Source organism: Tursiops truncatus, chromosome 9 (genome assembly GCF_011762595.2).
Source record: "Tursiops truncatus isolate mTurTru1 chromosome 9, mTurTru1.mat.Y, whole genome shotgun sequence".
In the NCBI taxonomy this organism is placed as follows: Eukaryota; Metazoa; Chordata; class Mammalia; order Artiodactyla; family Delphinidae; genus Tursiops; species Tursiops truncatus.
The window spans coordinates 20321093-20337961 of record NC_047042.1 but is presented as its reverse complement, the minus strand read 5'-3'; the positions used below and the strand labels follow the sequence as shown (position 1 = coordinate 20337961).

Here is a 16869-nt window from a genome sequence, read left to right as displayed (position 1 = left end):
AGGGTGTAGTTCCCCTGGGCTTAGAGCTGCTTTCTCTCCAGCTGTCTGATCATACAAGGATCTTTGACTTGTATGTTCCTTTCATTTCGGTTAGCACTTGGGCACTCCCTGGGCTAGGTCACAGGGGCACAAAGACGAGGGGCCTCTAGACAAGCAGTGTGGGTATGGGGGGAGAGTATGGACTTAGAGGCGGACAGAACTGGGCTTAAACTCCAGCTTGGCCACCATGTGCTTTTAGGCAAGCCATTTATCCATTTTGTGTGTTGTTCTCCTCAGGGCAAGCGTGAGGAGAAAATGAGAGTCAACAGGGTCGTGTTTACAGTGCCCAGTCCCTCGCTTGGTACATGGGATACCTGACATGGCTGCTTTATCTTTAGAGTGTGAGGAAGAAATGCTAGCACATAGCCTCTAAACCAGGGGACAGGCATGACGCAGCTGCAGGGTGCAGGGGGTGAGGGGCTAGGTCAGGAGTGGGGACGAAGGTTGTAAAGGCTTCCCACGGCGGGGTGATGTCCGAGTTAAGTCTTGACAAAGAAGGGGAACTTAGCCAGGGGAAACTGGGAGGAGAGGATGCTAAGCGTATTCAATATAGGCTTTTTTGGTGATTTTGTCTGTGGAACTCTTTCAGACTTCCTAAAGGTCAGCCTCCATTAAAAAAGGAGCTGTTGTTTTTATGTCCCACTTCTGTTTTATGGGCTTGAATGTTTAGGTATATGTTGGGTGACCCTAACGGACATTATTTTATATGATGCGTTGCCGCACATCCTGCAGCTGTGCGCACAGCCCGCATGAGCTGTGAAGTCACTGAGTAGCCCCGGGAACCAGGCCATCTAGGCCTGAAGCCAGGGCTCTGCCACCAGCACCAGGCAGGAGGAGTCCGCCAGGGGTGTGAGTGAGCATGCAGGCTCCCCTCCTTGCGTTGCTAGGGGATTTGCACTGTGGGAAGTGCTGCCAGTCTGGCTGAGGTTCCTGTGTGTCCTCTGCTCCCACGACTGGGTAGAACTCCTGTTCTTGTACTTCAGGCCTGTTTGCGTCCCGTTACTAGTTGTTCTCACTTGATGACCTTCAGGGAACTTGCCCCTTCCTCTCATGTGCTTTGGTTGTGCTTGTTTCCTAGGAAAAATGTCACTGTCAGAGATGGAACATTCCTTGTGAAGTTCAAAACAGCCGTGAAAACTACTGGGCTCTAGTTTTGAATTGTTTACCATGAAAGCTGTGTAGGATCCAGTTAGGATTTATCTCAAGGGGTCAAGAGGCATCCATGCCCTCCCACACGGAGTCCTCAGCCCCCTGACCAGGGCAGTTCCGCCTGTTGACGGGCTCGTGACTCAGGTTCTGGGAGAGGAAGGTGGGGCACGAAGGTGCCGTTAGCGGAGCGTTAGGGCAGATCTTCCTAGAGACAGCGTTTTCCTGTCCCCCCAGTCTTGCTGGTGCGGTGCAAATCAAGGTGGAGAAAGTGCCGTTTGGTTTAACCTTACATGCCACTCTTCCATCTCAGTTAGCTACCTTTTCAGTCCCATAACTTGTGCCAATTATTCTTATTTACCCCAGTAACTGACTGGTCTCGCCTCAGTTACTCTATAAACTACAAGTTGGAGTCAGAAAGAAGGGCGTCATGCGCCCCTTCACTAAGTCCCCATCCCTGGGTTTGCCCCTCCCTTAGGGTTTAGAGAGGGCCCAAGTCGTTCATTCTCCTATGAAGCAGAGGATCTTAGTGGTGAGTCTTCACACTGAAGAGAAATCAAAGTCAGAGTATATTGGTGTTGGGAACGTGTTCCTTGTTTTCTTTCTTTCTTTCCCAGTTTCTGCCTCTCTGGTTCACAGCTCTCTCGCTCTCTCTGTCTCTCTGCATATCACTAAGCGGTAAGTTGCAGCATGTAGAACTAGGTCACACTGAATGAAAAATTTTCATCCCATCAGGGAATTGTTATGTTTTCCCAGTGACTCAGAGAAGGGAAACCCAGGCTGAGGCCTCCTCCTTCCAGCCCATTCCCGAAAACCACCCTGCTTGACTGTTGCTCTCTTTAATTTCAGAGCCAAGATTAACACCCCTCTTCCAGGAGGAAGACAACCACCAGCGGCTGCTTATGGGGCTGGTAAGTGGTCTGTGGGCTGTTCAGTGCTGGTGAACAGTGGGCTCCAAGGAAAGGAGGAAGGGCTAGATTGTACTTCTCATTCTGTTCTTGTTTTTCATTCACTCTTTCAACACAGGGTTGTTGCCAGTCACTCACTGTAGGCTCAGCAGTGAGGAACACATATATAATTTCTGCCCTCTTGGTACTTGTAGTCTTGTGAGAGAGACATGAATTAATCAGTGACCCCAGTAAATGTATAATTATAAAACATCATAAGGAAATGTATAGCACTGAGAGTTTTTAAAATAGGAAACAGCAGCGTCTCTGTAGCATTTGTATTTGGGTTTAAAATACAACGGGATAAAGTATTTTTTCTCAAGAGGTCCTACCACTAGGAAGACCAAAGAGATGTAAATCAAAATAAATTAATTGAAGAACAGGATTGGCAAATAAATCCAAAATCTTAAAAAAAAACTATTAAACATCTGAGAAGTCTAATAAAATATTTTTAATACTGTGCAGGCTTAGGAATGGGATAATCTATTACCTTAAATATAGGTAGTTGAAAAATATGAGAAAAATATGTGTAAATACATATTCATACACTTAAAAATTCTAGTTAAACAAAGTTTCCTTGGCAACTAGAAATGACCAAACTTGAGCCAAGAAGAGATAGAAAGCCTGAAAGCATAATAACCATAAAATAATTTGGAAAAAATATGAAAGATTATCTCCAAAAAAGGCCCCAAGTTATTTAATAAGTTTGTGCTTTCAGACTTTTAAGGACCAGATCATTCTCATGTTATGTAAAGTATTTTTGAAAAAAAGATGGGAAGCTTCTTAATCACTTTAAAAAGCCAGCATAACCTTAAAACCAGAATCCGACAGTGACTACTTACGGTTATGAATATAGATACTACAGGCGTAATTAAAATACTTCCCAGTGCTCTATTTGAAAATACAGCATAGCCACATGGGCTTCTTTCTAGGAAGGCTTAATATTAGAAAATATATTAATGTAATTCATCACACGACTAAGTCAAAGAGGAAAAAAAAGATTCTATAGGTGCTAAAAGTTGATAAAAGTAAAATTCCACTCCTGGAATTTTAAACAAAGTATAGTCTAATACTAATAGCCAGCATCCTTCTTCATGTCACATTGGAGGCATTCCTATTAACGTCAGAAAGAAGTTAAGTATCCTTGCTATTTTCACTAAAATTTTATGTTGTTTTAGAAATTCTAGCCAATGCAATAAGAAATGAAAGCAAAAGAAGATGCTATGATTGTCTAATGCAACAAACAAAATAATCAACTGGGAAAATAATAAAATTAAAAAATAAAAAAAATAATGCTGCAAATTAGTAAGCTGGTGATGCTATATTTATTTTCTTTTTGATTAGGATTAACCAGTTAAAAAAGATAACGAAAAACAGTGTATTATTTCCAAATCCTTAGCATCTAACTTTAGTAAAATTATAAACAAAAAGCCAGTGAAATTTCTCTGACAGTTGACTGACTCACTTGACAAAATAAAGAGGAATGGGACTGGCTTTACGAGATATCTAAATGTGTTGTTGGTCTACAATAATTGGAACAATATGGTGCTGATAACAAAGATAGACAGGAGGCTGTAGTTTAAATTTGGGTATTTGGTGTATGATAAAAATGAGGCATTTAAAAATCAATGTGGAAAGAAATAATTTTCAATCAATCAATCAATGCCTCACTCTTTGGAAAAGACAGTTAAGTTAGATTCTTCCCACCCCAAATACCGCCACTTTATATCATAAACCAACAGAAATGTCAGGTTAAGGAGTCATATAAAAATTTTAAACTGTGTGAAAGAATTTGAATAAAATAAGGGGACAGTTAAAAAATACTGAGAAAGCCTTTTAAGTGTATTATTGAACATAAACCTACAGGAGAAGATTGACTGAAAACTTAGAAGAGAACAACAGAAAGGCAATACATTTAGAAAAAAGTATTTGCCACATATGTGATAAAAGAATAACATTTGGCATGTAATGTTTATAAATCAGTAAGAGAACAACACACTGGAAGGGAAATGGACAAAAGCTGTGACCAGTGAATTTTCAAAAGTTAATTTAGGCCAAGAGATCTTGAGTTGGGGCAGGGTAAGAAAGAGAATGCTTAACATTACTATAATCAAATGACAAACAGAATAAATGTGTTTCTTTGTTTGTCTTTTTTTTTTTGTCTATCAAATTGACAAAAATTTAAAAATCATACTAGGAAAGTTCAGGGTACAGGGAATTTGACAGCCTCATGAGATGGAATTGGAAATTAATATAACCACAGTGGAAGCCATTTTAGCAGTGTCTCTATAACCTTAAGTAGGGACCCAATGAATTCCATTTCTAGGAATTTAGCCTGACAAAATAATCGAGGATATGGCAAGCAACTTTTGTGTAAGGATTTTTTGGTGGTATTTGTAACAATAGTAAAGGAAATATCGCATATGTGTAAGAAGGGAATAAATAATTCAATTATAGTATTTTCATAAAATTGGACACTGTGCAGCCATTACAACTAGTGTGATAAAGAATATTTAATGACATAAATTATTATGTGAGAAAAAGCAGATTGTAAAATATTAGAATGAGTGTGCAAACTGAAAAAAGGAAAATAAAAAACCCAAAGTGTTAATGTAGATGGTAGGATTATGAGCAATTTAAATTTTCATCTTTATGCTTATTATAGAAAAATTGAAATGCACAAAAATATGCATTATAACTTACACAGAAAAAAAATAATTTTTTTTAAAGCCTAATCAATTAGCACATGCCGGAGACTGAATTGAAATAATATACCACTCTGTCTTGGCCCAGGATGCCACGGGCTAAGGTTTACCCAGTGTGTCTGTCGTAAATGTAAATCTGCTAAAATAGAAGGTGTATATACGTGTGTTGTCAGTTGTACAATTCCCATGGTGTTTATTGATGCAAAGATTTCTCTAGCCAAGAGGGTTTGTAGCTGATCAGGCCATTTAGGCAAAAGCGAGAAAAAAAAGAAGAAAGGGAGAGAAAAGCAAAAAGTGGGAGGGCTGGGAATGCCACACTGATTGGGGAGCCCCAGGGATGGTTAGAAGAGTGTGGCTACAGAAACAAGCCCATTTGGAGGCACTAGGCTAAATATATCCATACCTTTACATGCCAGGGAGCTGCGTGGAATGTCTTAACCATTGTGCAGAGAGAGGTACCTGGTGCATTTCCTTTTACTCCAGCCTCTGTCCTTGCAAACACCCAAAACCTGTCCCTTCCCGCCACCCCCATTAGCATAGTCATTCCACGTTTAGAGTTGTTCCCGTTAGCTCTCCATAGCCAGGCGCAGTAGACTTCAATCCTTTGGTAGATCCCAAAGCCTTTGACTGCTAAGCTAGTGACTTCCACTGGCTTCTTTGGAGAATTCTCAACAGGGCTGGGAGCCTGGCTCTCAGCTGTTGACTGGACTTTGGGTGAATCATAAGTCATTCCTCTCGAGGAAAATGGTGGTGCCCCCTGATTTATGCCCATTAAGGAACATGGTGGGTTATGCATTTCTGCTAGTGGGATCTTCAGGTCCAATATCTTTCATATTGATAGGAAGTGTTAATAAATGAATAGAATTCAAACCAGTTGCAGGTGTGATCGGGTAGGTTGTGACTTACCTAATCTATATTCTGTTTTCAGATGGTGTCTGAGCTAAAAGACCATCTTTTGAGACATCTACAGGGTGTAGAAAAGAAGAAAATTGAACAGATGGTTCTGGACTACGTTTCAAAACTGGTTGGTTTTGCTTTATCTTCTCTACCCGACCCACCCCCGCTCAACCGCTTGGTCTCTGGGTGTATAGTTCCCAGTATGTGGTTCAGTAGGTTTTTCATATTAGGTTTTTTGGAGCTCTCCCATCCTCAAACCTGTATATGTGGTGCTGTAGATTGAAGAAAGGGGGAAAAGAACCAAAAAACGAAGAGAATGTGGCTCTGGCAGTGGCTTATTGCACTCCCTTGCGGTAGTGGTTATACGCTCATGGAAGCCTGGAACAGTGATGAATTCAGCAGTGGTTGCCAAACGTTCATGTCCTCTTGTCATCTTCCAGCTCCTTAGTAAACCATAGGTAGTGGTTTCTGTACGTGGAGGTTTCTGCAAACATGAGAGAGCTTGAACTTCAATTCTTACTTAGCTCCAACAGCCCAATTAGGTGAGATTCCAGGCCAGTTGTATAAATACTTACCACGTTCCAGAGTCTGCTGAGGAGATTGGCATCCCATTTACCTGGTAGCCACTCATTGAAATTGTGTGATCCATGTGTAAATAGAAGTGATGCAGCTGGATTGAAATTTGAGGCTGTCTTGAGTCTTTCAAAACACATATGGAGTTGAGGCCTCACCCTACTTAGAACCTGGAAATAATAAGATGGATAAAAATTTTGAAGTATTTAAATATACAGAAAGAGAAAGAACACTGCAACACTCCATTTCTCCAGGTTTGCATAGGACCAGTGTGTAAATGTGAACAAATATTTTTGCATTGAATTCTGGAAGATTAGTTAAATTTATTAGATACGGCCCTGATTTAATTTCATGTTTAACTTTGAAAGTTTTCTGCCTTACAGGGAACTATATTCAATAATGGAAAAGAATATTAAAAGAAGAGTGTCTGTATGTGTAGAACTGAGTCACTTTGCTGTACAGCAGAGATTGGCACAGCATAGTAAATCAACTATACTTCAATTAAAACAAATTTAAAAAAATAAAAACAAACAAACGAAAAAGAAATACAGAAAGAAATCTTCTATTTTGGAAAACTGGGTAGTGGCAGAATGGCTCTGTGAATGGAGCCTGAGCTCTTGGATGGCACTTGCTTAATGAGTGTTTGTTGAATTAAAACAACTCCCCAAAATGCTCCCAAGTGCCACCCATTGATTTATTTCTATAGTAAAGTGCATGCATGGAAGTAACTCACTCAAATCCTTTGTTGGTCATGTGGCCATAGAGACGGTTCATAGTTAATTAGTCGGAATAAAGTTGCGGAATATTTTTTAAAAAAAGTTTTCTGCCTTTATTGCAGTCATTAGTATCTGGTTTTAAATCATATATTTGAATTTCTGTGGTAAGGTTTGACTTTCAGAGTTTTAGTATAGGAGGAGAGGTTGGTATTTGCATATATTAATGTTTACAAGCAGGGCACTGAAACTTTCTTAAATAATAATTCTTTGCAGTTGAATGATACCAAGGGGCTCACTTTATGAATGTGTTACTGATCTTCCCCATGTTGATACTAACCTACTTTCTTTGTCCTTTCATAACACAGAGTTATTTAACACATCACCAACCATCTTTCTTTCTGTTGACTTTAAATTTCATCTTCCAGAATGTTAAGGTTTTTCTTCAAGCATCATTCTTCCCTATAGTTAATCACATAAAAGAATCCCCATAACACTAGTTTGTGCTAACAGCTCCTAGAACCAATAGGACCAGAAATGGTAGAGATGAGGTCTCAGAAAACTCGTTGCCCCTGTCTTTCCAACTCAGCAGTCACTGACTGATGCCAAAGCTGCTCCCCCTGCCCAGCAGCAAACGGCTGAGTCTCCCAGTCCCCTCCCAGGAGAGTGGCTGGACAGCCTTTAGAAAATAAATCCGAGGAGGTTGCTGCAAAACCTGATTATATTGCTTATTTATTATCTTACCTGATTTCAGTCAAAGAGAAACTGAGAATCTATATCATTGAGAATAAATAGTGTCTGTCTGTGCTCACATGGAAACTCTTCCTAATTTTGGCCCCTGTCCTTTGTCTACATGTGCAATGCATGGATTTGTGGTCCTGATAACAGCTCCGCGGAGATTGCCCTGTTGCTGGCAAATGAGTAAAACGTAGAACCTGGACTTGGAACTAGTTGTGCTCCACAGCACATGCTCAGGACCCCCATTCTCTTCAGAACCGCCTTTCCTCTGTCAGCTGTCGGCTATGTCACCCTTGCCACATAACAGGCCTACGGCGAACTCTGTTGCACTTGACCTTCACTGATGGATAAGGGCCTGTGATTGAGGGCCTGTGTTTGTGAGCGATGGGGCCGATTAGCGGTGGGGAAGCTCAGCTGGGGCACTGCCTGCAATGACAGAGGGTGCTCTGTTAGACGCGGCTGCACATTTTCAGTCTTTCCATTTTGGATTCCAGTGCGTGAGAATTGACCTCAGAAAGGCTGGTTCTGTGTCCGGGCACAGCCTGAATGCCAGCTGCCCGAACATGCCTGTCAGAGCTATGGAAGGATAGCTTGTAGGGGAAAGGGTATGAACAGAGGTTAACAGACTGTCTTTACCCTCTAGCTGGATCTCATTTGCCAAATACTGGAAGCCAGTTGGAGGAAACATAATCTTCATCCCTGGGTTCTCCACTTGTACGCAAGTATTTCTTGCTCTGTTTTATCATGGTGTACAAAGAGGTAAAACAACTCTGATTGCTGCCTGTTGTAGCAAAGCCTTTTTGAGACTTACCGGTTGAAAGTAACTCTCACCAGCCCCTTACACCATCCATCTTAGTTCTGAACTCAACATTTAGAGTTATGCCCCTGTTACTTCACCTGTCCTCTTTCCTTGGCATCTGGCTGATGAGGAGGGAGGGGCACATGAGCTCAGTACTGCCAAGAAGGGGAATTTAAGTTAATGCAGTTTATCATTTCTGTGCCTACTGTCTGGTTAGATTGTAGGCATTAGGCCGCTGGTCGTCATCACATCTATGAACCTTTCTCTGGGGCATAGCCTTTCACAATTAGCATGCATTCCACCAGGATGTGGCACTCAGAGCTACTGCTTACGTGCAAATGGGGTTTTGGAGATGAGCTGCTTGGCTGACATGCTCCTTTGTTCTTTGACCAGCAATAGGCGGGCGAGTGCTGCTGAATTTGCGGTCTTTCACATCATGACCAGGATTTTGGAAGCTACTAACAGTTTGTTTTTACCTCTGCCTCCTGGTAAGTCTTGGCTTTTTTGTTTTTTGTTGTAATAAACTTGTTCTTTCTTCTTCACGTAGTCTCTGGACTTTGGTGCATTATGAGTTTAAGAATAAGCCTCCCATGTCTGCGAGATTGTGTGTCTGGTGTCACTGGGACAGATGGGCCTGAGGTTGGCCTCTGCCGACCAGAACTCCTCTGATTATTAAACTATACGGTAGCTTGTCACCAATTTTAGGAGCCAAGGCTGGTCCCCGTGCAACTTTCTGGTTCAAAAACCGGTGGAGCTGATTCAGGGAGATCTTTCTCTGATGTCTCCAGGCCTAGTTTATCTGATCAAGAAAGTTAACCCTCAGAAGGAAGTAGGTCTGGCTGGGTGTCAGAAATTGAGTTGATTCTGATATGTTCCTTGGAAGCTAAAAATTTCCCTTAGGACTTTGAAAAAGGACCAAATCAGGCTTCAAAACACCTTTGGCGCATGTGTCTGCAGTCATTCATTTAATTGGTCATTTCTTCATTCAGTCAACAAACATTTGTTGAGCAATTTCATGCCAGGTACTGGGCTAGAAATTAGAGCAATTCCACAAATTAACAAAAGTCTAGTTGGGAAAATGTGCATATAAATCAATATTCATTGTAAGAAACAAGCTCCTGTTTGCTATAAACGACCTGCCTTATGCTTATTATGTGTAAGTTCTGATGAGTTTTAAGCTTTATGATAGCTATCGCTATATAATATATACTAGCCAATTTTATTTAATTCATTCATATACATCTGTCCATCCATCCATCCATCATTAATTTGTTCCTTTGTTCATTCATTTTAAGGCAACATGTATATGGTCCCCATTTTGTGCTAGGTACTATTGTAAGTACTTTACATAAATTAGCACATTTAATTTTTATAATGATGCTAAGTGATAAGAGCTTAAATTGAACCATATTAAATTGTTAATATCCAACCAGTTTTTGACCAACAAAGACGGCACTTTCAAATGGTTCCACTTAATATTATTCCCACATTATAGATGGTGAAATTGAGGCACAGAAAAGTTAAGTAACTTGCCTACAGTCACATAGCTATTAGGCAACAGAGCCAGTGCTCAAATCCAGGGAGTCTGGCCCTAAACTGTTCTGTGCTGCCTCTTGAATTTTATATTCCAGTTGAATTAGTTGATATTGAAACATTGGCTGTTTATGGGCCCGGAAAATCCCCACAGCACATCTCAACTTCTCCGCATTTGTGATATATCTGGCACAGTCTGGAATCTGTCACACTTTCTCTGTCCATATGCCTTATCTTATAAGATCTGCTTGTAGTGGAGGCACAAAAGGCGTTTCTTGTGACTTTGTAGGGATCTGAAAGTGACCACTCATGAGGAGAATGGATGGCTTTAAATGGCATATGAATTGTGAGGTGCCCTCTAGAAAGAGTGGAGAGATTTCATGAAAATTATATATGGCTTTCTAGCTTAAATTCTTAATTGTTTGTCATTAACACAAAAGACCTGGTAGAGAAATGGGTCGACAGTTTCAGATTTGTTCACCATGGATCTCCAAGCTCCTTTTATAAGTAAATGACACTGACTCACTGGGGACAATATTATATCTGGGAGATCATAAAAATCCACTTTCTACAGAACATTGCATTTCTACACAGGGATGGATAAGGAGGGAAAACACAGAACAATTTTACCCATAGTGATTGAAAATTATTATGAGTAAGAGCTTAATGGCTGGTGTCCATGGGTCAAGTAAGAAAGAGCAGTTTCTCTTTTTCCTTTTCTCAGAAATGTTTGTATCCCTAATATGAAGTGACACTGGATCATGTTGGGGGGTGGGGCACGTGTGTGTAAACGCAGGTATTTTTGTGTGTATGTATGTAGATGTGCTCGCTTTCCAGGCCCCATGGACTAGTGAGAACTGTTTGAGTTCCAAGTGTCAGAAACTTGTAACCGGAATTACTTAAAGAAAAAAGGGAATGAGGACCACAGAAGGGAAGTCATAGTTGAGAGCTGGAGCATTTACCACTTAAAAGGGACCTGTGTTCTCTTTGCTGCCTGGAGAAGGCCAGGAGCCCTGGAGGGTGAGGACTAGAGCTGGCTGGAAAAGGTCTCTCTTTCGGTACCAATGCCTACTTCTAGCCAGTTTGCTCTGTTGCTTAGAGCTGACATGCTGAGAGGAGGCAAGGAATGGGCTGTTGAATTTGGGACTGTGCCCTGGGAATGGAGGATAAACGGTCATCAGGGATCTTTAGGACATGGACACAGAGCTAGAGAGGAATTTTTTTTTTTTTTTTTTGCCGTACGCGGGCCTCTCACTGTTGTGGCCTCTCCCATTGCGGAGCACAGGCTCCGGACGCGCAGGCTCAGTGGCCATGGCTCATGGGCCCAGCCGCTCTGCGTCATGTGGGATCTTCCCGGACCGGGGCACGAACCCATGTCCCCTGCATCGACAGGCGGACTCTCAACCACTGCGCCACCAGGGAAGCCCCTAGAGAGGAATTTTGAATGGAGAAAATCTGTAGGATCAATAACCTTCTATAAACTCTTCCTCAGAGATAATTTTATAACTTTTTTAATCTTGAGAAGACTGTCCAAATCCATTTGAAAAATCTCATGTTGTTAATTAGCTAGTAAAATCACTATTTTTTTTTGGAATCAGAGCAGTTAGTAGACTCATCCCATTGTCAGCCCATTAACATCTGCTTGAGGGCAGAGTCTGAACTTTATCTGACCCTCAATGTTGCCAGGACATGGGACTCAAGTCTCCCACTGCTCATGTTTCTTATGCTCAGAGAGAGAAAGCTCCACGACATCTCTGAATCCAAGTCCCAGCTCTCTTTGGCCATCATGTCTCTGTCATGTAAGCCTCTAAGGTCAGGCAACGAGTCTTCGTCATTCCCCATCCACATCCAATCAGTTTCCAAGCCAGTACACGTTGCCATGATCCTATGATCCCTTCCTTCCCTCTCACTCTCAGTGCCCTCATTCCCTCTTGGACACGTTCACGCAGTCACTACCCAACAGATCTTTATTCCTCCGGTAGCAAGCTGTCACTCTGGTCCATTCTTTGCCTGTTGCCACATTAATATTCCACAAGTAAAACTCACATCCTCTAACAATCCTGCTCAAAAGCTTTCAGTGCCTCCCCAGAGTTGATTAAATAATCAATTCCTTGCTGTCATTCAGCATTCAACCCCGTGACACATATATTAAGAGCACCCTATACTTTTCCTTCATAGAACTGGTCATATTAAAAAAATGAATATTTATTTTGTGATTACTTGATTGTCAGTCTCCCTATCAGACTGGAAGGTGGATGGGAGCAGCAGTCATGCTTGTTCTTCTCATCACTGCACACCCAGCTCCTTGCCTGGCATGCCAAAGGGGTTTTGTTGAATAGATTAACCTTTCCAGTCTCACCTTCCACCATTCCTCTTGCACGCCTGTTCCAACCCAGCTGGGTCATTTACTCTTTCCTAAATGTGCCCCGTGCTTTCTCACCTTTGGGCCTCTGTTCGGGTTGTTCCATTAACACCAGTTCTTGAGGCAGGATAACGTCGTGGTTAAAAGGCTAGGCTAAAATCGCACAGTCTGCGTTCAAATGTTAACTCAGCCACTTACTATTTCCCGGTTAGGTTTCTTAGCTCCTGTGAATCTTGGTTTCCCCATTTATAAAATGGGGATCAAGTAGTTCCCACCTCATGGTGTCATATGAGGATCAAGTGAGCCTGTGTGTAAATGAAAGGCCTCAGTACCTGTCTGGTGTTGGTCACGTTGTTCCACCACGTGCCAGGCTCTGCACAGACCTAGCTGTAGCTCTCAAAGCAGCGCTGCAGGAAAGGTACTGGTGATTCCACTTTAGGGATGAAGAAACAGAGGCTGGAAAGGCTTAATTACCTACGTCTAGTAAGCAGCACAGCATGATTCCGGCCTCTGTCTACTCAGGTCAAACCTGACTTCTGCTGCTTTTCCAGCCTGTATGTTCTCTCACGTCATTTCCACTCTCAGGAATGGCATTAACCCTTCAAAGTGCCTCTCACGTGCCATCTTTTCCAAGAGGGCTTTTCTGATTCTCTCCCGGTCTGATGTTGTTTGTTTGTGTCGGTTAGTGTGAATAGTGGACTTAGAGCTCTAGCTCTGTGAGAGTTTGGGTAGCCCTGCCCGTGAGACTTAGACTTAGCCCTGCCCAAGGGCTTGAGAGTGCCTTTCTACTGAATTCCTAGAGATTTGCTATCTGGCAATATCATTTTAGTTCTTCTTTTATATGATTTAGTCCAAGTAGACCCCAAAAGCCTTTCTCTAGGGCATACCCAGAGATTAGTCATCTAAACTAATCAGTCCCCTTCTGGTCCAAATATTTTCTCCTGCAGCAAAATGGTCCCTGTCCATCAGGCTTTAGCCTGGGCATGTGGAGTTTGAAGCTCTACTGTTAATTTTTCTATTTTGCGATTTTACCATAGAATTACAAACCTTTTAAACTGTAAAACCATCTTCATTCAGCAGACCTTGCACTGTTTTTCTCTTTTTGCCTAGGAAGGCATGCAAGGTGGAGGGAATACGTGCTTATTGGGAACTTACTATATACCCAGCACAATACTTAGTTGTGATAATACAGAAGGAAGGAACCTTGGACCTTGTGTTCAAGGAGCATTTATTTGACTCTAGCTGCCAAGTGGTGAGCTGAGTGCTTTATTGCCATCACCAGAGTCATTCCCTCTGGGAGGCCAGAGATGATAGCTGACCGTGTCTACCGTCCCGGGTCTCTCATCCTAGGTTTTCACACTCTGCACACGATCCTTGGTGTCCACTGTCTGCCTTTGCATAACCTGCTGCATTACATTGATAACGGAGTGTTGCTTCTCACAGAAACAGCTGTCACAAGGCTCATGAAAGGTAAGGGGCTCTGAGTTTGCCTTGTTCCAGCCCCAGCACCACCGGGCTGCCTTTGTGGGTGTGCGACCTGTGGTCACACGGGGCCCTGCTGCACTCAGAAGGGGCCCGTGCAGGGTTTAATGTTCTGTATTCAATCTTGACATTCTTAATAGTTGAAGAGGGGCTCCTCGTTTTCGTTTTGCGTGGGTTCCACAATTACGCAGCTGGGCCTGCTGAGTACGGTTCATTTCCCGTAACCATCCTTTGGACCACCGTGCCTTTGCCCTTCAAGAGACCCCAAAGGGCTTCTCAATCCGTACACAACTATTAGACTCCTTTTCTGTACATGAGGGCACTTGAGAATAGGAGACTGAAGGCTTATTTCTCAAGAAAAATGTCATGCAATGGCTTACTTTCAGCTGATTAACTCCGTCCTCTCAAAGTTAGACTTGAAATGCAAGGAAAAGTAATGAGAGGTGTAGTGCCTGTGGGAATTTGAACTTGAAATAAGGTCTGTAGTGTAATGACTCTTGGTTAAATTATTCAACTGTGGTATTTTATAGATGAGTTTTGTTAATATATATTGAAGTATTTGCCATTCCTCAAGGTGCTGCATGTTTTAAGTCAGTCAGAAGAATTGCTCTGTGACTGGCAGCCTGTTACAGAACGCTGTTCCCTGATATAGAGCAGCAGCTTCATTAAGAAATCCCTTTTTAGTCATGTACCACAGTGTTCATTGCAGCTCTATTTACAATAGCCGGGGCATGGAAACAACCAAGGTGTCCATCAACAGATGAATGGACAAAGAAGGTGTGGCACATATACACAATGGAATATTACTCGGTCATAAAAAGAAACGAAATTGAGTTATTTGTAGTGAGGTGGATGGACCTAGAGTCTGTCATACAGAGTGAAGTAAGTCAGAAAGAGAATAACAAATACCATATGCTAACACATATATATGGAATCTAAAAAAAAGAAAAAATGGTTCTGAAGAACCTACGGGCAGGACGGGAATAAAGACACAGACCTACTAGAGAATGGACTTGAGGACACAGGGAGGGGGAAGGGTAAGCTGGGACGAAGTGAGAGAGTGGCATGAACATATACTCACTACCAAATGTCAAATACGTAGCTAGTGGGAAGCAGCCGCATAGCACAGGGAGATCAGCTCCATGCTTTGTGACCACCTAGAGGGGTGGGATAGGGAGGGTGGGAGGGAGATGCAAGAGGGAGGGGATATGGGGATATATGTATACGTATAGCTGATTCACTTTGTTATAAAGCAGAAACTAACACACCATTGTAAAGCAATTATACTCCAATAAAGATGTTAAAAAAATCCCTTTTTTATTCAGAGAGACACAAACTAATATTTTCATAGTGTTGTTAGACTTAGCTTGAAAAACAAGGTTGGGACATGCATTACCAGGATGAAGCTCTGAAGTATTAGCTTGCTCAGGTATTAAAATGGAGATTACTGGGTTTTTTCTTTTTCTTTTGTTTTATTTTGTTTGCCAATTTCTGACTTTCTTGTAGATCTGGACAATACAGAGAAAAATGAAAAAGTAAAGTTCAGCATCATTGTGCGGCTTCCTCCGGTAATCCTGAAGTATATTCTATTTTCTAAGCCTTGGCATGTACCCCTCCTTCAGTTTCTTCTTGCAGGAAGAGCAGTTACTGGCTTTGGGCCGAAGTCAGTTGAATTGTCTCACCCTTCGGCCCTTTCCAAGAAATCCCGTCCATCCCTACCTGTCTGTCCGCTGCTCCCACTGGGCCTGCCGAGTGCTTGCTCCCCTGGCTGTGCATGTGCTGCTTCGGCACAGGCCCACCTAGAACGTTTAGCCGTTTTCTCCTCTGAGGAAACCACAGTAATATGTACGTCTGTGAGTCTGAGGGGAGGCAGAGGGGAAACATGTGCTTTTGGCATTTAAACTGATAAGAAATTGAAATACAGGTGAGGTCAGAAGGTTCTGGAGCTGCGTTTCCTCTTACTGTTGTTTGCACCACGGCAGGAAAACATTCCTGGTTGAAGGAAAAATGAGAAACATGAGGGAGAGGGTTATACAGGCACTCCTTGTTTTTGTGGGGTATTGTAGCTCTCTGAATCAGAAATGCTGTGAAATTCAGACATTCCACGGCAAGGTCTTCAGAGCCTCTGACTCTGCGGACTTCCCGGCCATGAGAGCCTTGGCCAGCTCTGTGCCATTTACATACGTTGAGCACTTACATCTCTGGCACGATCCTCCCACAAAGGGATGTCTGATGCCTTCCTGGACCTAATCGTCTTGCTTTATAACACCTTCTCGCCCTCACAGGCTTACTGAGGCAGAGGCAAGAATAGAAAACAAAGCATATTTTCCATGGCTAGATCTCTCTGGGGAATATCTCTGAACATTTAGTTTGGTCTCTAAATTTGATTTTTTTTTTTTTTTTTGCCTTATACCCTTAGGGAATTAAAATTTTCTGGGCGAGACACTGGCAGAGTACATGCCTGTAACCTTTAGCTTCATATCAAAATATCACGTAGGGTTGGCATGCAGATACTCAGTTTTGAAGAGTAACAGATGAACTCCATTTCAGAAAAAGAGTTTGGCAGCCTCACTACACAAAATGCTTTCCTCAGAGTTGCATTTAAGGGAGTATTTATTCAAAATTCAGAAGCATACCTCATAGGAAATGGCCTTTCTCCGAGGTCATTAACCATAAAGAGTCTGTCTTTTAGACTCAGTAGCTGGAATACATTTTAAAAAATTATGAATTGATATAAAATAAATTTACTTAATGCTGTGAGCTATATTCTCCTCTCTGTATTTTTCCATCTTTTTATTTTTATTATTGACTTAAATTTTTTAGTGTGGAAGGTACAGAGGTTTCCTATACACCCCCTTCCTCCACATACACACAGTCTCCCCTATTATCAGCATCCCCCAGCAGAATGGGTCCATCTGTTACAGTGGATGAACCT

The 16869-nt window shown here is 42.1% G+C and overlaps 1 protein-coding gene across 5 annotated transcripts in view; it reads left to right on the top strand.

Annotated features, from left to right (window-relative positions):
- The window catches only part of GSAP (gamma-secretase activating protein), an 89725-nt gene that overhangs the window by 69389 nt on the left and 3467 nt on the right, over nt 1–16869 (top strand). For 3 of the 5 annotated variants that reach the window (XM_073809580.1, XM_019940531.3, XM_073809582.1), the window contains 6 exons: nt 2035–2096; nt 5766–5861; nt 8402–8472; nt 8951–9045; nt 13803–13922; nt 15441–15502. In XM_073809580.1, the coding sequence (XP_073665681.1) occupies nt 2035–2096; nt 5766–5861; nt 8402–8472; nt 8951–9045; nt 13803–13922; nt 15441–15502 (506 nt within the window). The remainder of the gene's footprint in view (nt 1–2034; nt 2097–5765; nt 5862–8401; nt 8473–8950; nt 9046–13802; nt 13923–15440; nt 15503–16869) is intronic. The other 2 variants (XM_073809581.1, XM_033862924.2) reach the window with 1 other exon arrangement.